Source organism: Hippocampus comes, unplaced genomic scaffold (genome assembly GCF_001891065.2).
Source record: "Hippocampus comes isolate QL1 unplaced genomic scaffold, H_comes_QL1_v1.1 scaffold76, whole genome shotgun sequence".
Taxonomy (NCBI): Eukaryota; Metazoa; Chordata; class Actinopteri; order Syngnathiformes; family Syngnathidae; genus Hippocampus; species Hippocampus comes.
In genome coordinates this window covers 2,121,313-2,145,234 of record NW_017805277.1, presented here as the reverse complement: position 1 = coordinate 2,145,234, position 23,922 = coordinate 2,121,313, and the positions used below count along the sequence as shown (strand labels likewise).

General features: G+C 39.5%; 3 protein-coding genes across 6 annotated transcripts in view; 1 reads left to right on the top strand and 2 right to left on the bottom strand.

Annotated features, from left to right (window-relative positions):
• Positions 1–7,355, bottom strand: part of sft2d1 (SFT2 domain containing 1) — a 10,560-nt gene extending 3,205 nt beyond the window's left edge. Inside the window, exons 1-7 of the mRNA XM_019870397.1 lie at positions 7,104–7,355; positions 6,264–6,350; positions 5,391–5,473; positions 4,208–4,289; positions 3,991–4,026; positions 3,847–3,905; positions 391–420 (exon numbers count right to left, since the gene is read on the bottom strand). Of these exons, the coding sequence (XP_019725956.1) occupies positions 391–420; positions 3,847–3,905; positions 3,991–4,026; positions 4,208–4,289; positions 5,391–5,473; positions 6,264–6,350; positions 7,104–7,169 (443 nt within the window). The 5' untranslated portion in view covers positions 7,170–7,355. The remainder of the gene's footprint in view (positions 1–390; positions 421–3,846; positions 3,906–3,990; positions 4,027–4,207; positions 4,290–5,390; positions 5,474–6,263; positions 6,351–7,103) is intronic.
• Positions 1–10,102, bottom strand: part of prr18 (proline rich 18) — a 15,781-nt gene extending 5,679 nt beyond the window's left edge. The window contains exon 1 of one of the 3 annotated variants that reach the window (XM_019870395.1): positions 10,084–10,102. The gene's annotated coding sequence lies outside the window, so the exon portion shown is untranslated. Of the gene's footprint in view, positions 1–10,075 lie in introns of all 3 variants that reach the window. The other 2 variants (XM_019870396.1, XM_019870393.1) reach the window with 2 other exon arrangements.
• On the top strand, positions 9,077–23,922 carry mertka (c-mer proto-oncogene tyrosine kinase a). Of its 2 annotated transcripts, XM_019870348.1 has the most exons (19): positions 9,077–9,333; positions 10,180–10,495; positions 11,355–11,455; positions 11,528–11,698; positions 15,376–15,462; positions 16,128–16,243; positions 16,319–16,508; positions 17,124–17,269; positions 18,748–18,883; positions 19,992–20,142; positions 20,668–20,756; positions 20,940–21,035; positions 21,115–21,195; positions 21,283–21,375; positions 21,486–21,604; positions 21,692–21,801; positions 21,898–22,057; positions 22,793–22,929; positions 23,022–23,922. In XM_019870348.1, the coding sequence occupies exons 1-19, from the start codon at positions 9,246–9,248 to the stop codon at positions 23,461–23,463; spliced, it is 2,829 nt and encodes a 942-aa protein (XP_019725907.1). In that variant the 5' UTR covers positions 9,077–9,245; the 3' UTR covers positions 23,464–23,922. The 2 variants fall into 2 exon arrangements, with proteins under 2 accessions (XP_019725907.1, XP_019725908.1); XM_019870349.1 differs by lacking the exons at positions 9,077–9,333; positions 10,180–10,495 and adding an exon at positions 10,953–11,211.

Here is a 23,922-nt window from a genome sequence, read left to right as displayed (position 1 = left end):
GGGGAGTGGCTGGGCTTTGAGGTAAAGCTGGTTCAAACATCGTATTGGGAGAAAAAAAATATTTTGATAGTAAGACAGAAGAAAACAAAGTGCATGTGAAACAACAAGCAGCAATTTGCTTGACAAAGTGGGGTGAATGAGTGTCAGAGGGAGGGAGGAGGATTACCACCAAATGGGAAAAGCAAACAGTGGGACGTTTATAAGTAAATAAAAACATGTTTTTCAGTGGTCTCCATGAGAATTCTCGCTCGCGTCATTCAGAGATTAAAGATGAAAACCATCGCGTGATGACCGCAACAGACAGTCTTTCTCATGAAAAAAGTATGTTTTGCAGCACGCTTTCAGAGCCGACAATTTGCTCCAATACACTTGGTATCATGATTGTCTTACCTGGCAAAAGGAATGTAGGAGATGCTGTACCTGAAAGACAAAACAAACAGAACGGACTGTTCAACATAATAATAATAATAATAATAATAATAAAGCAAGATCATATATTAAGGGCAAGTGAGCATTGCAAATTTGCTCCTACATGCTGAGTATAGCTCCAATTAATCAGAACTCATTAGCTCTCAGCAGAATTTGACATTTTACCATTTGCTTGATTTAAATAGGGACCTGGTGGGTTTGTAAAGGTTAACCATGACACCAAAGAAAACAACAAAAAGTTGTAAATGAACTGGAGAGTGTGATGTAACGAGGGATTAACATCATCATTGTAACGGGTTAACAGGACACCAATCTTTGCGTAAATTGAAGAGATTTCAAAACATGACATTATGCCATGAGATCTTGGGCTAAAGAGTCTGTGGGCTATTTTATCGAGTTCCCTGATTACACATTATACTGCAGCTCAAACATGAGCGGAATCTGCAGCAGATGAATGATTGACAATAGCTGGAGCTAGATCATCATCACACTGGACAGTCCGTTAACGGGCATCTTTTCGGTGTGAAGAATGGAAGGTTTGCATCCTGTCTCCTATTGTGTCCACATCCACCATAAAGTCATCGAATAAATTCAAGTAAAACGATTTGGTTAAGTAGATCTTTCACCAAAGTCTGACTTATTTGTCCTTAGGAAAGTCAGACTATCTAGGACAGTCACAGACACACTTTGTTTAGGATCATGTGATCCTGTCTTAGGTTTACAGCATTCAGCCTGAAGTCTGAACTTTGCCCAGTTCAGTGTGTGGGCCAGTGGCCATGTTTCACTCAGACAGCTCAGCTCCCGCGTGGGCGTGTACTCTAACACAGTTTCTGTTCAGAATGCGCCTGGGATGTGCGACTTGTGGTTTCCATGGTGATGCCTTGGGGGAACGCAGGCAAGAGCGGAAGTGATTGTTCCATACGTAGGTGAAATCGACGGTGATTGCGACATGGACGGTTAAGCTGACGAAAGGCTCTTTTTCTATCCACAGAGTTGCCCAGGGGCATTCACTGACATCCTTTGGCCACATTGTGCTTATATGCTCATTAATGCTCAAGCAAGTAATGACATGCTTACATTCATAACACTCACAGGATTTCACGTGTATTGCCAAGATAGACCTTCACCTTGGTGTTCCCCAAAGTGGACGTTCGTGTTTGTATTTTGTCAGCAAAACTATCTGCTGCAGCAAAGCGAAATTCCACATGGGAAAGAAACTTGCTACACTGTACTGTACTGAATTCACCATGCCAACATTGAGTAGTTTGATTCCATTTAGTTCTGATAGTGATCAGGGTTTTTCCTGGGTTCAAAATGGCGTGCCGGCTGTCCCCCGCTAATTTTGTACCTCCCCCAGCCAGACCGATTGATATTGCTCAGCACAGCGTAAAACTCCAACTGTGCTGTTTGAGGGATTGATGTCCCTCTACGGCAGCTTTGTATTTTAAATCAAGTTGCAGACTGTGCCACTATGGAGGCGCTATATCAGTAGCAGTGCACAGGAAAGGCCTGATGCATGTACCATAGAAGAAAGAATCCTGTTTTTTTTTCCCCCTGCTAGTCTATGCTATCGGCATCCTGATTTTCCCTGCTGAATGGTACAAACAGGTAAATATTGCCTGTTTTTTGCATCCCAGCACCTTGTGTTTATTCAAATAAAAGTTTTCTTCGTGTCAAAGTAATGATTTTTAGCATTGCAGATATGGCAGGGAAAATCAGTCATTTGTTCATTTTTTTTAAAAAGCGATCTCGCAAGGAGGAAAGCCGAGTCCAGGTGAAACAGAGCAGAGAAATGAATGCAACTGGCAGTTAAAACGTAATAATTCCTGGTGGTGTCGTGTGGAAATTTGGTCTGAAACACTGGTAATAGCGAGGGTCGGAATGCAGGCCAGGATGAGTCGGCGAGGCGAGGCTACATAAATCAGTTTCCAATAAGGAGCACAACAGCGCAAAGTCAACGTGTACATGATTGAAATATTTTTTTTATTCCTCTTTCCATATCGTCTTAAAAATACATGAGCCAGTGGATTTGACAATCAGTGGCTAAATGAATTTACCTGGCTCAGGCATACTGAGGAAGGCACGCACTGTTATTTAAGCCAAAAGCACCACACCCAAAGACAGCAGGCAATCGCTGCCTCGTTTGTGAGACAGTCTTCAACCAACTACAGGCTGGACACATTAAAAATACATGAGGTGACTGATATTCACAAAGCACCAGAAGAGAAGGTGAAGTATATTAAAGATGGTCGTACCCAAAAATACTAAACTAATTAAGCAATTTTGTTTTTTTAAACGGAGGACACTGCAGCCTGCTATTGCGGCACAGGTGGACATGGACCACAGAGCGATTGAAGGCCGCTTCAAAATCTGTGTCTCTCTCAAACAAAAGTGACCCCACCACACAAGCTATCAGTCCATCATTCTTCGTGGTAAGCTTTAATAATAAGTTTTAATTTAACATGATAATAGTCATATTGTTATTGGAACTCTTAAAGTATGTTTCCTGTAAAAGAAAGTGAGTCCGTTAAATTCATAGATATTCCTAGGCTCATGGTCAGGATGGTGCCACATGCCTCAATTTGAGCCTGGAAAAACCCTGCTGATTTATATCATTTCGATAGTTAAGATGTTAAAAAGTGTGATATGTGAATTAGACCAGCCATTCAAGTGTATAAAGTAAACAAAAACATTTGAGTGACCAAAAAAAAAAAATGTTAATTTGTATTAAAAGATATTATGGCAGAAGTAGAGTCTTGCAAAAACTTTGTTGTGTGTATAAACACCTGCCAGGACCACATACTGTCTGAGTGAGACTAAAGTAGGTCCACGTTGAGTCAGGCGCCACCTGGCCAAAACCATGCTGACCTACCTGGCAAACAATCAGACAAGACTTAAACTAAGCCTACCCGCTTCCATCTAAAGGAATCTGATTCACTGCAGCGTTGAAGATTGCTCTATATGTGGGTAAAATAACAATAGAGCGACTTGTTAACTATACTGTACTGACAACTCGCTGACACCTTACGATGCATTATTGATGCATCCCCTAGAGATCAATGTAAAGCAACTATCAGCAGTAAGATTGAATCAGCAAACATCTTAAAAAACAGCTCAAACACATAGCTTCACTATGGGCATCCTGTAGTTAGTGGCAGTATTGCCAGAGCTGAGTAGGTCATTTTAATATTGCTCATATTTATCATATCATCTTATTATATGCTACCCGCCACCCCGCCAGAGTTTTGGACTACCGGCAGTTAGCAGGCCTAAGCACAATTTCAGCAGGATTTTATTTCTTTTGTTTTTTTTTTTGTTTTGTTTTGTTGTTTTTTTTTTTTTAGTTATTTTGTTTTCCCGATTGAAGAGTACTATCCTGTTGACATTTACACATTTATACTGGTTGTTCACACTTACCACGTCATTGCTAGAAACTGGAGAATACAAAAAATGATGGCCAGTCCCTTTTTGTGCCACTGTAACAAAAATAAATGTGCCTTTTAGGCATTGTAAAGACTCCATAAAAAACATTCAAGACAGTTTTACCTGCGGTCAACTTACCCAAAACACTGCGCATAATGTTAAGACGAGGCAGAGCTGTTAGGGAAATGAAAAAGATGTTTTCACTATCATTAACTTAATGAGGTCTTGCCCTTAAAAATGTCTGAACAGGGTTTATTAAAGTGTGCATGCCTACCAAGGGTGGACAAGCACTAGTTAGATGAATTAAGACCTAATGAAAACATTAAGCTAGAAGTGCCAGTAATAATGTTCTTACCAGCATAACAATGGTTGCGATAAGTCGTGTTGGCTCAAACATGCGCTTTAACTGCTTTAGTGGTCCCATAAGGAAGCAGGTGCTATTGAGGACAAAGCAGGCTGTTTACACAACATCTTAAAACATCAAACAAATGTTAATGGTGAATTTCATTCAAGATTTTCAACCAGTACAATAAAAATAATACATTCCAATTCAAGAAAGCAGCATACATACAGAGAAACGAATGTGGCCACTGGCCAACCTAACTTATAAAACACATTTAAAACCCAGTGCCAGGGGAACACATTCAAAGCTTCCTGATACTTTGATGACGTCAGTGAATGTAACCTGACAGAACATTCCCCCACTGACGAAGCATAGCTCTGTGCTCAGCTGAGCTGTGAGTGGGAGGATGGTGCCTGTGGAGCGTCACGTCTGTTAGATGAGACTCTGTCGGAGCTGTTTTGACGCTCGAAAGGCCGATAATCATACAGCAGCCGAAATACACACACATCATACTGTATTGAGCGCAGGGAAATCCAACACTGTACAGTACACGCTGTTGGTAAAACTCTAATCTGAACAAATTATCTGGTAATATTGTGATGGACAAGAGACAATGCACAATACGCAACAGCGATGGAAGCCATAATTTTTTTGTAACATCCCCCATGAGGGATGTCCCCCATCATGACTAAATCTTCAATTCATTAGTTACATGACAAAATGGGTCACCTTAAGGTGACCCACAACAGTGACATACAATAATAAGAATGTTAAAATTCCTTTCTATGATCGTGTCTTGCTTGGGATTAGTAACCTCTGACCTATTTTCCTAATTGAGTATACAGTAAACCCCATGGACATACGGCACGGAAAACAATGTAAAAAGCTGTCAATACCAAGGTGTGAAATGCTAGGTTTTGAACCTGAATTGCCTTGTTTTAACAATGAATATCATCATCTCTTCTAGCAATAGATTCATGTATTATGAATGACATGTTCAAATGCCACCACTTAGTAGACAAGTGGAATATGACCACTTCAATAGGGACAACTGAAAACAAATTCAACTATTGATTCCCTGCTTTCCAAAGTTGGTGGCAGGAAACTATACAGTCCAAGTACAGATACCAATGGCCACTGGAGTGACAATATTTCTTCGCACCCCTCACCATATGTCTCTGTGATTAAGTCTCACCTGGCAAGAGCTGCAACATTACCCAGTGTGTAGAAAACCGCAAAGAGTTTGATTCCATTTGGGAGGAACAGCAGAGCTGAGCCCTGAAATGGAAACAAATCATTTCTGCTATAACCAAACCGCAAAATAGCGAGGGAACACTATATATGATCATATATCCTCAAATAGCGGAATGCACTCGAAAGAGTAGATGCCATGTCCCAGTTGGTTATCGGCTGTCAACTTAAATCAACGCCTTCCCCAAATAGAACATTTATTATTGCCACATTTCCAAATTATTGTCGAGCAGAGCGACTGTAAGTGAATAGAGTGACATCAACAGCAATTGCAATTTACAAAGAAGAATAAAATGCAAACAAATTATGGGCTTAATTTTGTATTTTTTACAAGATAGTCACAGTTTCTAGGGAGAAGCCCAAAGACAACTTACTATTCAAATCAGCAATGGTGATATTAACCATCGAAACTTTTCTTGTGGTTTCTCGGTTAAAAATTTGTTTCCGCCTGGAATCAGCTCAGGAAACCATCACATCTTGCCGCTTAACTGATCAACTGTAGTAATAAACTAATGATAAAGAACAAAATACAAGTGAAATGATAATGCTATTTTTTAAGGGGCTATTCGCCAAGAAATCTGTATAAATTGATAAGAAATTGCTGTTGAGCATTTAATGAAAAGTCAACAACACTATAAATGGTAAACCCACAATCCATTTTGGGTCTTGACCCTAAATTCTAGGACATATTAACTACAAAAACACAAAGACTGTTCTCTTGATACCATTAATTTACTTTGGCGCTGCATCTCCAGGGTATTTATGAATATACACCAGCTAACTAATGAAAAATTGAAAGCAAGGCGGCAACACTCACGAGTATTGAGCACAAGATGCCTGAGGCGAAGCATATGACGAACCATTTCACCCTGGTGCTGTAGCTGAGCGAGGTAGCATCAAGGACCTAGTGAGAACAATAGAAGGAAGTCATAAGAAAAGCTCATGTCATCCACATTGAGGCCTGCACACTTCCTGATGATGTTTTATCCATGTTGAATTTGCCTATATCATAAAAGACACCATGCCAGCTGACTTCAAGTCACGGGATATAACACAATTAAGGAAAATTGTAATTTCGATATTTTAGAATGGGTAAGTCACATGATGTACTCGAGGATGAGATACAGTTCAAAATTTCTTGCTTGGTTGACAGGGGGTGCTTTCTTAGTCAAAATGAGTTTCGCCTCCATTGCTTTCCAAGGTAATAGCCGAACACTTTCGAATTGAACATCATCGACATGTGAATTGGGACGCAGCAATCCAATCCAGTTATTTTTTACAACAAGCATCAACAAATAAATATCGTGTCGAGAGTGCAATGTCAGAATCTTACCTTAATTTATCCTCCTTTGAATAGCATGTAATAAGCATCCAGGAACAAAGAGTATAACAGCAACATATTAACAGCGTCAAAGAGTATAGAAAAGTATAACATAAATTAAAGGACGCCATTGATTGACTGAACTCATGCCAAACATTAGCTGTCACAGCTTCGACAAGCAACAGTTGACATTATGACAACCTTTTAGACCATAAGGAATATAATGATGATCAGACCACTACGGTATTGAGTACAGTAAAGGCAAAGCTTGTTATGACATTTGAAACTGTTAGCATTAGCATCGTAGGCTGACGTTTACTGCCATTATACATTTACCTGAGCCGTGAGACCGAGCTCTTCGTTCTCCTCTCGGCCGTTTAGCACACGACGAAGCTTGTCCATGGTCTCAGAACGATGACAAATTAATTAAAAGCCCAATTTGTAGAATTACTTCTGTTCATTTGGAGAATATTATCAAATGTTCGAAAACTAGGAACTTCCTGGCTTCCCCGAATCACCAAATTCTTACCTACTGACTTGAGGTCAAAGCAATACAGAAGTTACGTTATTCGTGAGTGTAATCATGGTGATATAACTGATTCCTGATCAGTTTGGTCAACCAGAGAGTTAACTTCCTCTTAGCCACTCTTCCACTTCCTGTTAAACGTCTGCACGAATTTTTTTGAAACTGTAATATTGAATTTGTGGTGTTGTATTGACAGTGCCAATCTTGATTATATGTCTGTGTTTTCTAACACATTTTAATATATACTGTTAAATAAAATGCTGAAGTTAAAGCTCCATGAAACTACATAACGACTGTATATTTGTTGTCCCATATACAGTATTGTCGCTCTCTAGTGTACAAAGGCGGTAGCACAATTTAAAACACGCGTTTATGACTCACGACTATTCTCCCTTGATTGTCTTGATTTTTTTTCTCCCTAATTCGAATGTAAATTAGACGCTTTATTGCTATTGCAGACTGAATGCACAATTACAAACATTTTGCAAAATTACATTTCTGACAAAGCCCGACTCATGCACGGAGGCATAACTGCATCCCCATTTAAAGTATTATTTTTAAACCAATCGCAGTTTTAATCACCATCCACTTTCTGAACCACTTTATCCTACAAGATCGCGGGGGGTGCTGGTGCCTATCCCTATCGAGCAGTAGGCGGGGGGACACCCTGAACCGGTTGCCAGCCAATCGCAGGCCACACACAGACGAACAACCATCCATGCTCACACTCACACCTAGGGGCAATTTAGAGTGTTCAGTCAGCCTGCCATGCGTGTTTTTAGAATGGGGGAGGAAACCGGAGTACCCAGAGAAAACCCACGCATGCCTGGGGAGAACATGCAAACTCCACACAGGGCCGGCTGGAGCCGGGATTGAACCCATGACCTCTGCACTGTGAGTTTGACGCGCAAACCACTGGCCCACCGGGTACCCAGCTTTTCCCAGAACTAGAAATATTTATTATGACAACCCTTGAGTATACACATACATACAACAAACAACAACTTTGTCCAGAAATGGATGCCACATTAAGACTATTCCACAGAAGCACAAGAGAAATAATGAATTAGGTTAAGGCTGAACCACAGATCGCATTGCGAGTGAAAGGGATCTTTTTTTGCACCTGGGACAAATTTGCATCCGTCTACAATCAGATGAAAGTGTACCTGGAGCATTTATAGGCTGGTCACGAGAAGGAAATAAAATTAAATGGTCACAATTAAAACCTGAGAGCATGGTCGTGGAAATGTGAATGTCCGGGCATACTTTTCTCCCTCTAGTTTGGACAACTTCAAATTATCTGAGGAAGTCTGTATGTATACAGTATACAGTATATTTATATATCACGAGAGTTAGTCCTGCACTGTTTTTCTTAAAATTAAATTTAGAGTTCATAATGCAGTATCCAACTTTGACCACACGGTGACGGAGTTGCACATAAATACCTTATGTTTTCCTCTCAAATGTGTTAATATTTAAATTTATCATTTTTTTAAAGGAAAAAAAGATTAATTTTTAAAAATACAAACTTAATTATTAATTTCAGGGTTATAGAGGTTTAGAGTGGCATGCAAGCCTAAACATATCTTAAAAAGACCAAAAAGGAAGAAAAAAAACATAATTTTTCCTTTTTTTTTTTTTTAATACGCATATTTTAACTTTAAATGGCAGTGAGCTTACATGTGTTTAAGGTACCTATAGTTTAGCTGTTTTTCTTCATTATTTAGATTCTTCCTCATAATCGCCCCGCCTCCATAGTATCCCGCCTGTGACGTTTGCAAATGTAAACTTTTTCTCCGCAGAGGCCAACGTGATTTGGTATCAACAAATCTCCAAGCTGCGTCAAAGCTCTGCTGGTGTGATGTGGGTCAGTTGTGCAGTCGAGTCTACGCTGGCATAATTATTAAGTGGGTAGTTTTCCGACTGCTTGGACATAGACGTACAGAAGGAAAATGGCAAACAAGCTGACTTCAAATGGCTGGTTTGGATTTATACTCTACACCGCAACCATGGCACTGACTGGTTGGAATTCCAGCCGCGGTAATGTGTTTATTTACTTTTAATTTGATTTATTTCACGCCTCTACACAAGCAGGTTTTACTCGATCCAAGAATGAAATTGTACGTAACTGCAGCTGTAACAAATTTAAATGCCTTTCCAAGTGCCAACCTATGTAGTACTTGAAGAACTCAAGAGCCAAACCTTTTCCTTTCATGGGTTAATCTGCGCGTCTTCATCTCACTGATGTAATCAACTCTCAATTGTTTCTTTGCGAAACATAATCGAACATTTTGTTTACACTTTGGCTGATTCGTCAGGATGAACGTAAACATGGTGCAGATCCGTATTACAGTGATTGCCAACCCTCACTGTAAGATTTCGGGTTTTTTGGGTCATAAACTATATTAGAACATTATCCTCATTTTTTGTTTACATTTTATTTTCTTCTTCTTACGTAGCATAATGATCCATTGAGTTATTGGTGAGGTACACTAAGGAAAATAAGTCTTGTGCACGTTTTTAAACTGTTGTGTTGGATCTTGGACTCTGTTTGAAGGGTATCTCTGACTTTACAATGTTTGAACCAAATAAACAGTTTATATCAACAGCCTTGCGATATGTAAATATTTGCTTTTTTTATTGGGTTTTTTTTTCACAACCTGGCCTTAAAAAAAGCAAGATTGTGTTATATAAAGTAATGAGTTATAAGTGACCCTAAAACACGTCACAATAGCACAATCATGTATAATCTGTATATATATGTATATATATATATATATACACACACACACACACACACACACACACGGTATGTAATTCGTTTTTTTTCCCTTACAAAACATGGGTTTGATAAAACCTAACATGATAATGTGACTGTGTAAACAGCCCAAGAATCCATCAAGCATCTCCAGCGGCCTGTCAGGAATTCTGAGCCTCTGGTTGTGCCGGTCCATGTTTCAAAGATGTACCTCAGCCCGGATGAGCTAAGACGGCTCCATTTTAAGACCACCACGGACTCTATCCAGTTGTCGGAAGGACATGAGGCAAAGTTCAGCTGCTCCATTGATATTCCTGATACCCAGCTGGAACCCACCATTTTGTGGATGAAGAATGGCCAGGACCTGGCTACTAATATGCAGGTACTAATCAATGAACTGCAGACCATCACAGACACGGCAACAACGCTCCTTTCCACTGTCAGGTATGTGCCCCGGAGTTATTTTTGACGTTCTTCCGCTTTCATGGTGCACTCTCTTTCATGAAAAGCCAAAAAAAGCCAGTTATTTTGTGTTGGGAAATATATTCATTTTTCAAACATCTCTGTTCCGAAATATTCGATTTTTTTTTCCTGCATGTTCAAACATTAGATCATGAACAGAACAGCGAAGATGATTGAGGAGTTATGTCATTGTATTCCAGAGTGACATTCTATCTGACTACTCTGAAATTGTTGTACACAAAGCCTATTTTGGGCATATTTGGTTGTTATGAGGTGCATTTATTATCGATCTGCAACTGACACCCAGAACTAAAAACAAACAACAATAACAACAACAAAAAAGCTTGACCTTCAGTTTGTTTTGTATATTTTGGAAAATAATTAAAAAAAACAAATAAACGTTTTACCTTAAAATGATATGTAAGTTTTTGTTTAGTCAATTGTAGTGAAAGTATAAAGTGATGTTAGAAAAGTAACTTTCTTTGAAATTACAATGAAAGTATAATCACTGTTTGTTCAGAACAGCTTTTGATGTGTTTTTGAAAAAGAAACCTGACTTGACTTCAGTTGGAAGTGTTCTATTGTTGTCATTGTTTTTTTTTCCTGTTTGACTTATCGTACTGATACTTTTGTACAAAGTAAAAGGGTATACTGTACACATGCAAGGGAAAAGCTCTTGGAAAAATCCACAGTAGGAGGTGAGGGAGTGAGAGAAGAACTTGTTTGGGACCCACATTTCTTTCTGGATGTTTATATAGCTTTAGACTGCATTTTACTTCAATTTTTAGGGTTGAATTGAACTGTTTGAGTTTCCAGGGTGACATCTTAAAATGTGTCACAGCATTACCCAGGTGCAGAGGGCAGATGCTGGTGAGTACCGCTGTAGGCTCAGCATCGGCAACATGATGGTGGAGTCTCACCCTATCACCATCAGGGTTGAAGGTAAATCAAAAGTGGCATTGGAGTCTTGTTTTAGTGCTCCGCAGTCATCATGCTCGTGAATTTTCTTTGTAGGCCTTCCAACCTTTATCCAGCAACCTGAGGACAGAAACATAACAAAGGACACTCCTTTTAATCTGTCATGTAAGGCGGTCGGACCTCCAGACCCCATCAAGATTCGCTGGCTGCGTGATGGCGTACCTGTTGGTGACTACCATAGATCGCCCAGCACTTACAATGTGGAAAGTAAGAATTTTTTTATTTTATTTTTTTTACACATTTGTTTAACATTGAGAGATTATGGTTGCAAAACATCAATACAATGCAAAGCAAAGAGTATTTTTTTTTAAACATCAAAATCAGTTATTCTTGTTATCATTATTTCTGCACGAGTGTTAGTAAATAATTTGTTTCTCTAGGTGTTAGTCCTTTGTTTTGTAGACAAAACTTAAAAACATTGATTTTTTTTTTTTTTTAAGAATGCATCTTTTAGACGAGAGTCTTATACAATCATGTAATTGGTTGTGTGTCTCTTAGCTCAAGTTTGTGTTGCCGTGTCCTTGAGACTCAGACAATCTAGCTTGAGATATGTTTTGTGAGTTTTAACAGTAAAATAAACAATCCAAAGAGGTTGTCTGCCTTTTGAACGCGCACAACTGCACGAATCTTGGACCAGTGCAACAGAAACTCGAACAGTATTCTTATCAAACCAATAAATAGAGTCATCATCAGCAGAAATGCACTCATTATAATCGAGACAACGTGAGCTGGTGTGTTCTCAGGTTGAATTGGTTGGTTGGTGCTCTGGTTTCTCTTCTGCTTCATCTTCGCTACCTCAGCATGTCCTTGTGCTTATGCAAAGAAACCACGCTGGATGTCATTGAGGTTATCGTTCGTGTCAAAGAATGTTTAACAGCAGCAATTTGTGCGAGGTAAATTATTTTTTAACCTCAACATATTAGATATTAGATTAATTTTGGCCCTAATTTCCTTCATTATTTTTGGAGGATCCTTGGCTTGAGAAAATGAAAAACTAAAAGCCCCTTAAAAATTTGGAAGTCAACATGCTGACATGATATATCCCAACTGGATTTTAATATCTTGAGTTAAAACAGTAGCTATTTGAGAATATAAATGTGAAAATAGAATTTGACTTTGTAATATCTATCTACAGTATCTACTCTCTCTAATTTAATATGTTGTATGATGTGGTGCCTCTTTTCCTGAAAAGCATTTGTTATGAGAAGGATAAGTGCTTGACTCAGTATGTCCCTCAGGCTAAAGGCTCCTACTGTGGGGTAACACAGCCAGTTGCGGAGTGGGTTAAAGGTTCAGAGCTGTGCTTTGGTCCAGTGTGTGCGAGGGCCGGGGCAGGAAGGGGCTGGAGTGGGGGTGATACAGGCATTCTATTCAGGGGTTGGCTCTGGAGACAAAGACCTCATTCACAGGACAGCCCACTGCCCAAGCAGGGAGGGGCTGCAGTCCACCAGACTAGAGCTCAATACTTTCACTGCGCACATTGCACTTGTCTTATGCAACAAGTGCTCCTATTTCATACTCTTAAAACGTCTGTCTGCACGAGTACACATCGAGTGTCATTGATCTACCTTAAAGAACACACCACAATTTGTTTTGGGATGCTGGTTGACCTATTTTGGAATTTAAAGCTACTGTATATATCTCATAGGACATGAATTCAAGTGTTTTTGGGAAGCCGTGAAGCTTTTTTTAACCAATGAACATTTCACTTTCTAAATGACCAGAAAAGTGTGAACACACGTGAATCATTGCGATATTGAAACAAAAATATTAGTGAAAAAATAGGAAGGACCAATACAAGTCACAGCTTCACCTCACACATCTTTCAATATATCCAAACATTCATGGTCGCAAAATTATAAAAATAATAAAACAAATAGATAGATAGATAGAAAACCACCCTGCCCTTGATAAGAAGTGATGACATATTGCAGCTTGCCTTGTGCGTACACATGCGACATTGGGTTCTTAGTGGTTTCGATTCTGCTTCATCTCCGCTGCCTAAGCATCTCTTCTGTGCTGATACAAAGAGATTTGCACCACCAAGGCTGGTGTCATTGAGGCCATTGTTAAGAGTGGTTATATTCATTCATGAGGAGCACGCCATCAGAACACATTAGAGTTCTACTGCTGTGAGTGACTACACTGACATGCAGTCAATAACCCTTTTAAAACCCAAATATTGGCAGTTTTAAACAGAGATGGGCACTTCACCCTATTTTGCCATTCTGTCCTCCGTCCACGACCTGGGTACCCTTCCGTCATCGTCCCTCCAGCCTTATTCATATAATAATATAATCGTCCTCCGTCCCTGTCCGTCCTCGTCCTTTTAAAAGCACTTCCGTCCCAGTTCGCCACCCCAGATGCCGTGGGAGAGAGGCAAAACGGACGCTCTGTCAATCCTTCCTTTCTCACTGAACTGAGCTATAGTGAATGATAGTGATCTCTAGCGACATATTAAACAGAAACCTCTGTATTTTCTCTTACTAAATGGCTTAAAATTCATGTCCAACTTTACAATATTACCGGTAATCAATACGAGTGTCTGAGTCATGGCAACAATGTATTGTAAAATGATTCTGTTGTTTACTTTGCATGAAGCACGGTCCAATTGGGTTCACTGAAATGTGATGGTACACAGCAGCAGCTAGTCTCTATAAATGGAAACATAATGTTTCAGGCAATTTTACAAAACCCTCAAAATTATAGGTTGCTAGACTTCCTTCTACTGTACTCCCAGCCACTTGCTCCTATGAACTGGTTGGTTCCATCTCAGTCATCAACGTTACGTGTCTTATTTGGTTAATTTACCGGTACCATAAAAGCAGAATACGAATGCATGATCTTCATGAACTTTTAGTACAATGTATATATTTTTGAGGACTTTTTGACACACATAAAACCAAATAAGGCAATTCAAGAATAACAACTTGTTTCCTGTTGGAGTGGAGCATCAGTTCATGAAACTAATGCTGGAGCATAATATACATGTCATTTATTCAGTCTGAAACTTTAAACAACTATTTTCATGTCACAAATATTGTGTAAGAAGCTTTATTTTGGGTAAATTAAGTATTATTTAAAGCACAGATATTGGTGTCAGACGCTCTTCCCTGAAAACCAGTCATGATTGATGTTTCCCTTTTTTGTTTTCCCACATTTAACAAGAATGACTTCTTCCATTTGTGACTTGAGTCAAACCTGCTCACTTTCCACTTTACTTCCGACATCTGTTTGCTGGACATCATAAGAGTGAGGCATGCAGTCATGGCGCTTTTACAACTTGCCTAGAAATTTACTAAGGTATTTGCACTTTTCTCTGAAAAGTTTCACTGAATTGTGCAACTCCTCAGTGAATTGCACATCAAACTTTGACAGTCACTGTCATTTAAAGTTAAAAGCAGAAACATGTGGAGCAGTTAGTGTTTGTGTAAAAAGTATGGCACTGTTTACACTCGTGCTCCAGAGAAGGTCAAGACACTCTTAAAAGTACAAACAAAACATCCAGTGCTTTCTCTCTGGCCGTGTTGTGGTTATCTTGGCTTCTGAAATGGAGCACAAAGGGGACAATTGACCTATTACTTTTCGAACAGAGCAAAGCTTGAGGCTTTTTAAGAGAGAAAGGCAGGATGATAGGCAGATTTTTTTTTTACCTTTGAGTATAAAGAATCAGAAGTCACTCCTAACATGTCATTTTATAGGTTGATCACATTCTTAACTTGCCAGAAGGGATGACCTGTTCCGTATTTCGTGTGTAACAGACAGAAGAGTTATAGTCAAGATTAGCATTACAGTATTTGGCATCTAGTGTTTCCTCCAAATAATCGTCGCTTGCTGAGCTTGACACTGACTATAACTCATCCTTTCTAATACGTCTCCTGCAGGTGTCGACAAGTACACTCAGTTCAACTGTGAAGCTTATAACTCGAAAGGGGTCAGTACATCAAGGGAGGCAAACATCAACATTAAAGGTATGCAAGGAATGCTGATGACAAACATTTTAACAACAAATAACTCGTGGGAGCTATTCCATGCCAAAATATTGTACTCGCAAGCATCATAGCGCTTACTTAACTGTCCAATCACATTGCTGATATGCATGCCGCCTCCTCTTCTCACGTGCATGATATCCACATGGGAGTCAGTCGTTTCAGTGGCGCTTCTGTGCTGTCGGCTATATATTATACATAATTATAGCCTCCTGCAAGTTCAACCAATGATTTCCGGAATTCTTTTTGGAAGACTCAAAAGTTTTTTTTCGTCTTGTCCTTTAACACGTGCACGTTGCCCTGTTGTAGAAAAATGTGTTGAATTTCTGTTACTAACGTTTTAACAGGTAATATATTATTGAAATCCACACAATGTAATTAAATTTGTGCTTTAAAGCAAAAAGCAATACAGTATACGGTACATATGGTATGTTATACGGTAATTGTTACTTTTATAGCATGTTACTCTCAGCGCTTCAGAGGATAAATATGAAGTTATGTGTAATGTCGTGTGCAATCATTGTACGGTCTCATTTTTCATTTTTCCATGTTAAAACACACCTGTAGTTTCTGCTTAAATGATAATTTCCTTGAGCTATATTGTGTGTTGGCCAATGTTAAAAATCGTTTTTAATTATGTTTTGTAGTGCTTCCCAGGACTGTGTCTAATTTGAGTGTGATTGCAAGGGAGTCCAATAAATTGATGTTAAGTTGGGTGCCCGGACATGATGGCTTCTCTCCATTGACCAAGTGCCACATCAGGGTGAGTGTCACATCTGCTCGTTGAAGTGTTAATGCCCCTCAGGTAGATCATTGCGTGTTCTCTGCGCTGTCCAAGTTGAAAAAGGTGAGTCGCAGGATAGGGGAGGTGACGATAACCAGGTTCATCAACGTCACGGTGCCGCCATTCCAATGTGAAGTCCCTGGGCTGCAAGCCATGACGTCTTACAACATGAGTGTTTCCTGCAGCAATGAGGTGGGGACTTCTCCAGTCTCCTCTTGGATCCAGAGCAACACAACAGAGGGAGGTGTGTGACTACCGCAGGACCCATCCCTCTATTTACATGCAAATATAATTCCAGTTAAGGGTGAATGTCATCTGTGTCCTCAGCCATTTCTTTAAGGAACCTGCCATTAATATAATTAGGGTACAATAGTTGACAATGTAATTTTTATTGCTTTGATCCACAACAAAAATCCCTTCAAGGCACTATTCATCCTAAGACTCTCAATTTACTTCAAACGACTATGTTGCAATAGCGTCATCAGCAAAAAAAAAAAAAAAAAGAGGATTAATGCTATTCTTCTTACCCCTGAAATACATTGAATTACATCAGTTTTAAATACCCTGCAGAAGGAGCATGTGGATACTGTCTTAGCTGGTTTCCCTCTGACAAGTTCCTCCAGTTTTCCTAAAGAGACATTTCGGAAATAGGAGCGGTCTCACTGAAAGTGTTCTACAGGGTGGAGTTTCCCTTCAAGGGCCACTGTGGGGGATATTTAACCAGGAAAAGACAACATACCAAGCTGTTATCAAAATTTTAATGGGACATTCCTTGTATAATTGTCTTTTACCCTATATAAGTTATTATGCTGCCATGTTACTGTAATACGAGAATCCATCTGTTATCCAATATTCCCAGTGCCATCAGTGTATCCTCGAAACGTCACCGTGCAGCTGAATGAAACATGGCTGGTGATCCGGTGGAAGCCTCCGCCGGATGATAAAATAAACGGTATACTGCAAGGCTATGACATAATTGTCCGCCATGGGACGCAGGTTAACAAGGTGAGCAATTTATTCTGTTTTTATTTTTAGTTTTAAAAAAACATTAGCTATAGGAAGTTGAGGTACAGCACATCCACACAAACCTTTGCTTTGTCAATTACACTGGGCAGGATTATTCTGTCCAGCACATGCCTACTTGCACTGACAGAGGAATTCAAAACATTCAGAGTATTTCGCATCCTATTAAAGTCATATTTTCATATATAAATAACTAACCGTGAATTGATTAATTGACCATTAACTTTCCTCATGATTGAACAAGGACAGTTAGATACCCACTCCGAATACTTGAACCCTACACAACTTGTATGTGATCATATATGGAAGTGACATGTGTCAAAACAACAGGTTATGGGTGTGTCCTCAACTGAAATGCGGCCACATTATTTCCACAAAATATCCACGCCTTACATATCGATAAAAGTTTTTCTTACTAACAAAATGACAAAGAATGACTAATATGAAGACAATGTGTCCGAGCCAGAGGTCAGCTAATTTATCTGTCAACAAGTGAAGGAGGATAGAAAAGAAAGAATGCAAGCAATGGCATAAAGCCCGTTATTACCTGTTAACAGTGATTCCCCCCGCCCCCCCAACTACGGGTTTATCTGCTGTAGTACTGCAGTAGTGCTTTCATAGACAATGGTATATTTCCTGGTCTTCCTGTCTGTGTGGAAGTTAAGGAAGCCGGTGTGAAAGAAAATTTGTCAATGTTTTTCTTCATTTGGCATGTGGCTGTGAGTCACGTCAAAGTCACTGGAATCTGAATACAACAGGATGTGTATAGTAGGCTTAAATCTCTATTGTTGCGGACGTCACAACTGTGCATACTTATACAAAAGCTTTCCGATATCCGCAGCGACTGGAAGTGCACGCGTATAAATTTAAGCCACACTTGATTATAGTGTCGTAAGTACATGCTCAGCTTTGTGCCACAGACATGACAAAGCGTGTGAATCATGGGTTCTGCTTGGTCTGACGGAGAGTCAGCATATTGGGAGCACAGAGGAACCGCATATGCTACAATAGACTGTTACGAAATACAAGACGCTGTCTGTCACATGGTCACTCCCATTGCAATAGGTCTAAAAGTTTCCTTTTTTTCAGGGCATTATTATGGCCAGCCAGGGCCAAAGTTCTTGTGGGTGAAATTTGGGGTGGAGGTTTATTCCTGTAAATGTGGCTCTTCCTCAAAGGTGTTCTGTTGCAGTTTTTGTGAAAGATCATTCGATAGTAAGCAAAAGGGACTGCAACAAAAGCAATGTTGTGTTTTAAGTTGCCTTTGCGATGCCTCACGAAATGTTCCTGGGCATGCTGATGTTTTACTTGGATATTCATGAATTGCTTTCTTGAACTATTAAACCTGTGACCTTATTTTTCTTATCTCTTCACATGTAATGATTAACATCTAAAAGATAACTGCAATGCAAATTGTAATTTGATTGTGGCACTATTATTTATGTCATTATGTTGTTCAGATCCACAGCTACACCAACACGGCCTATGTAGCGGTGCACGATTTCAACATCACGTACAGTGTGGAGGTGGCTGCATGCACACGTGCTGGAAGCGGGATGGTCAGCCCACGAGTCTGGCTGTTTGTGCCAGAAGACAGTAAGCTACTCTCGTGATTTATTTCCTCTTACTCTATGAACTGCCCCAACCTTGTTTAGTACATAATTGAAAAGGGGGAAAACGACAGTAGAGTCTTAAAATGCAATAAACAAGTTGAAATTTGTTTGGAAAAAAATAGCAACACAAAGCTGACATGCTGCTGTACCTTTTGCCATCTCGCAGAAGAGCATTTCATTTTTCTGTCTGTATGTCACCATACATCACTAGCATTGCTAGGTAAACAAAGATACATTATTTGTGGTAAATATATCTTTTTCAGACAAGTTTAGTGAAATTACATAACATTCCGTGGCACAAATGAAGATCTCACACGGCATATAGGCATTGTTGTTAGGAATAATTGCTCTAAAAAAAAAAAAAAAAAATCTTCAGAGGTAAACCTGCCATCATCATGCTCTGAGTTATACACGTCTCTGTTTGGAATAGAATAAACACAGCAAAGTCAGCCATACAGTGTTTAAGTGAAGTGATACTCACGTCCGAGGTGCAAGTAGTAATTTCACTTTGTACGTGTGAGAGGATGGAGAAGGATGTAATGGACACAGAATAACGTTTTCAGCCATGCATGTCCTTCACTTCCTGCCCATACATGCTGAACAGGGTTTACTGTTTCATGAGGAAGTAAGGTTTTATCGGCAAAACTCCGACTGATATATTCTTATTTTTATGCGTAGGCCTAATATCAGCAGATATTGTATCAATGGCCAGCTGATTTAATGGTCGGGCCCTAGTCTAGTTAATTAATGTTTACAAAAAAATATATCATGTTAGAAGTCATCTGTGTCGGTCACGTGTCATCAAAGGGTGAATATTTTCTATTTACCGGTAGGTTGTTTTGTACACTTGTATGACCGTTAAGAAGGTTGAAATGGTACTTGTTGTCTGTGAAGGTAATGAAAGGTTTTATGATGATGAGAGTTTGACCACGAAACTGATGAATTGAAATGCCATTATTTCTTTTGAAAATCTTATTCTAAATTTGAACAAATAGGAGGTTCGGAATTGAATGAATTCTGTTTGTTCATGCACTGCTTTTAACACTTCCTTTTTTTTATTTATTTATTTTTAATTATTTCTCTGTTTTTAGAATCCGGTCCATCACCGTCCTCAAGCCCCGACACCAAGATTCCAGATGCTGTCAGTGTTGTTCTGGGTGTGGTGTGTGGAATCTGTCTTTTGATGCTTGTCCTCTGGGTGGCTATCTGTGTACACAACAGGACATCTGACTCTTGGCTTGGGTATGCTGAAGACTCAAATTCGATCCAATCATGAAACTCTTTCGAAAGTTGATGATCCTATCTTTGAAATGGTTTTGCTTTTCCTTCCTGTCTTGTAAAGTAATGCTGTTCCATAGTTCATGATGCGAGCTGACTCATCTTTTTACAATTATGAGCTTACGGAGACTTCAAAAAACATGACACGTCCTGATCATAACGTGTCTTCCCTTCCTCTTAATCACAACCCTTTGCACCTGAACTCAATGTATCTGTGCAGCTGCTGGTTTGCAAAAGTTAACGACAAGTCGGCGTACGGTAAAGTCCGTGACTCAGTCTTGCCTCTCAGGATGCAGATAGGATTTTGTCACCACACACATATTCAGGAAAACAGCAGCTGACTCGCAGAAACATCTCAGAGAGTCCATGCTTTGACTGTCTATTGTGAATCTCACCCTGTGTTCACAGAGCTACAACAGCATAATGACCTCAGTGTGCCCAATGATTTCTTTCTCATTATCTTTTCTTTTTCACCGTCTCCCCCTGCAGGCGGTTGTTGGGAAGTGGACAAAAGCAACAGCCAATTGTCCACTACAAGCCTCAGAGATCCTACAATCGAGCTGCGGTTGGAGTAACACGTATGTTTACAAATATATTTTCTTAAGAAAGAAAAAAATCTGTGTAGACTGCGATGTTCTTATGAAATACATAAATGAACCACTTTGTATTTAAATTAATGGGTAAATTTGTATCTTGATTTGCATTGAAGTTTTTTTGGAGATCTAAAATGATCCATCTAAACATTACAACTTTGTCTGCAGTTGTAAACCTGGGTGTCAGCAATGAACTCCATGCCAAATTGCAGGATGTGATGGTCATGAGGAACTTGCTATCAGTAGGAAAGATTCTTGGAGAAGGTGAATGGGAGAAAAACAACCACAGAAAAAAAATAATTTTCATATTGTGAATTTAAAAGTATTTTTTTTCTCCTGTCAGGTGAATTTGGCTCAGTGATGGAAGGTCATTTAAGACAACCAGATGGGACATCGGAAAAAGTTGCTGTGAAGACAATGAAATGCAAGTCTTTATTTGTTTTTTTTAAACAGCAATTTTGTACTGATTTAAATGTAGTAGTAATTTAATAATAATTTGTTTTTGAAACAGTGGATAGCTTTTCCCAGAGAGAAATAGAGGAGTTCCTGAATGAGGCAGCCTGCATGAAAGATTTCCACCATCCTAATGTCATCAGGCTGCTGGGTTAGGAAATACACGTTGCATCTTTTGTGTGTTGTGTTTATAAAAAAACAAAACAAAACGTTTTTGATTAATATTGTGTCCTTTTGTGTGAAATGACCACCCTCTATTAGGTGTGTGCCTGGAAATGAGTGCCGGACACTTCCCCAAGCCAATGGTCATCCTGCCCTTTATGAAATATGGAGATCTACACACCTTCCTGCTGCGCTCACGGCTGGGAGAGAATCCAGTAGTAAGGAATCTGACTAACAATCGAATCGTGGATAATATGAGTACTTCTTACCACGTTAAATTTGCCATCTTGCGTGTTATGCCTCAGTTCTTACCAACACAGACACTTCTGAAGTTCATGGTCGACATTGCCTCTGGTATGGAGTATCTCAGCGGTCGGAACTTTCTGCATCGCGACCTGGCCGCTCGCAACTGCATGTGAGTTATTGGTGTGCCTGTGGTACTTGTTATGCGTGTAATATTTACTTATCATTGTAGATGTTGTTCTTTTGTTGGCGGGGTTTTCTCCCTCAGGCTGCGAGATGACATGACGGTATGTGTAGCCGACTTCGGCTTATCCAAGAAGATCTACAGTGGAGATTATTACCGGCAGGGCAGAATCGCCAAAATGCCTGTCAAATGGATCGCAGTTGAAAGTCTGGCAGACAGAGTATTTACTGTCAAAAGTGATGTGGTAAGCACCCCAGTTAATATGCTCTACATATCCACTGTCAGAGACTTTAGAGCAGGGATAAGCATCATTTTTGTAACTGAGAGCTACTTCTTGCAAATGATTCATGTGAAGCTTAGTACACATTTCTGAATTGAATTTGTTCAAATTATACTGGTCAACAGCAAATTTAATTAGAAGTGGCTTGGTGTCCCCAAATTTTTTATATATTTTTTTTTATGCAGATTTCAAAAATGTCTTTCGTTTTTTTTTTTTTTCCTCAGGTGTTTGAGATTACATAACATGCTTACCGGTACTCTCTTTTTCGTCCTGTCAAAAATGCTGCACCCACCTTTAGAAGTATCGATCATTTTTAAACACTGAATCTTATTTCTTCATTTTAGACAGTTCTACAGTTGAAACTTTGTGGGAATGCTTTTTGGAAGCCCCGTTTCTGTTTCAGCATGCCTGTGCCCAAGTGTACAAAGGCATAAAGGCATGCTTGCATAAATTTGATGTTGAAGAACTAGACCTCACCGCCATTGAAAACCTTTGGGGTGATTTGGAATCAAGTCTGTCCGCTAAAATGGACACAAATTGAGCCGCAAAATGTGGAGCAATTCCATATTTTCTTCCTTTTCCTGAAGCTGTGATGGCCTTGTCTCTCAATAGTTTTGGCAATCTCTACATGTACTTTCCATTGATACCGTTCACAGATAAAATAAAATCAAAATTTGTACCTTCCATTTCATCCTGCAGTGGGCATTCGGTGTAACCATGTGGGAGATCGCTACACGAGGGATGACACCATATCCGGGCATACAGAACCATGAGATTTATGACTACCTCCTTGAAGGACACAGGCTCAAGCAGCCAACAGACTGTTTGGATGACCTGTGAGTGTTTTCTGCTCGGTTCACAAATTTTAACTTGAAATTAGTTGTATTCTTGTTGTTTTTTCCTAAAAGTTATCCTTCATTTTGACTAGGTATGAGATCATGTACAGCTGTTGGAGGGCCGATCCTCTGGACCGACCCCTTTTTTCCAAACTGCGAAAAATGCTGGAAAAAATCACAGAAAGGTTTCCAGAGTCTTTCAGTAAAGAGGATATCATCTACATCAACACCAGCTTCCAGGATGAGAGCCTTGATGGAGAGGCCGCAGAAGATCCTGTGCTCAGCTCTTCACCTTCCTGCAGCCACCAGGGAGCAGAAAGCGCAACAGTTACTGCAGACGTTCACGGGAGCATGGAAGATGACAGTGACGATGGTCGTTATGTGGTGGTTATCTCCCCAGATATTTCACCAAGATCGCCAACACTGGATACTCCTCTTTTGTCGAGTGATTCGTCAAATCGCTCAAACGGCAATATAGTTCCTGATGGTACGCGGACAGATCACAACTCCAGTGATATTTCCCACCTGCTGTAAAGTTTGGTATCAAGAACTTTTAAGGTATTGAATTGTGTTGAAAATTCTCTTGCGTACTAAACATTTTGCACTGAAAGCACCCATAATGTTATTTAGTGTCATAAGCGAATGATGGTTTGGTCAGCTTAGTTTATGTCAATGTTGATGTCAACCTAAAAACATGTTTGCACATAAACTTAGATTTCACTAGACTGTGAAATGGTTTTCTGTAGTATTTTGTTCCTGTTGATGTATATATATATATATATAGTAAAGTAAATAACGTACATAAATGCATATTGTATGCTGTAAGAATAAATAATTTATAGAGTATTTCAGGAGTATTTTTCCTCTAATCAGTGTCATGATTTCAAGGCTCTCCTTATGGTCCCAATAGTGGCTGAAAATATTTTATACAAACCTCAATTCCAATGACATTGGACTGTTGTATAAAACGTAAATAAAAACAGAATACAATGA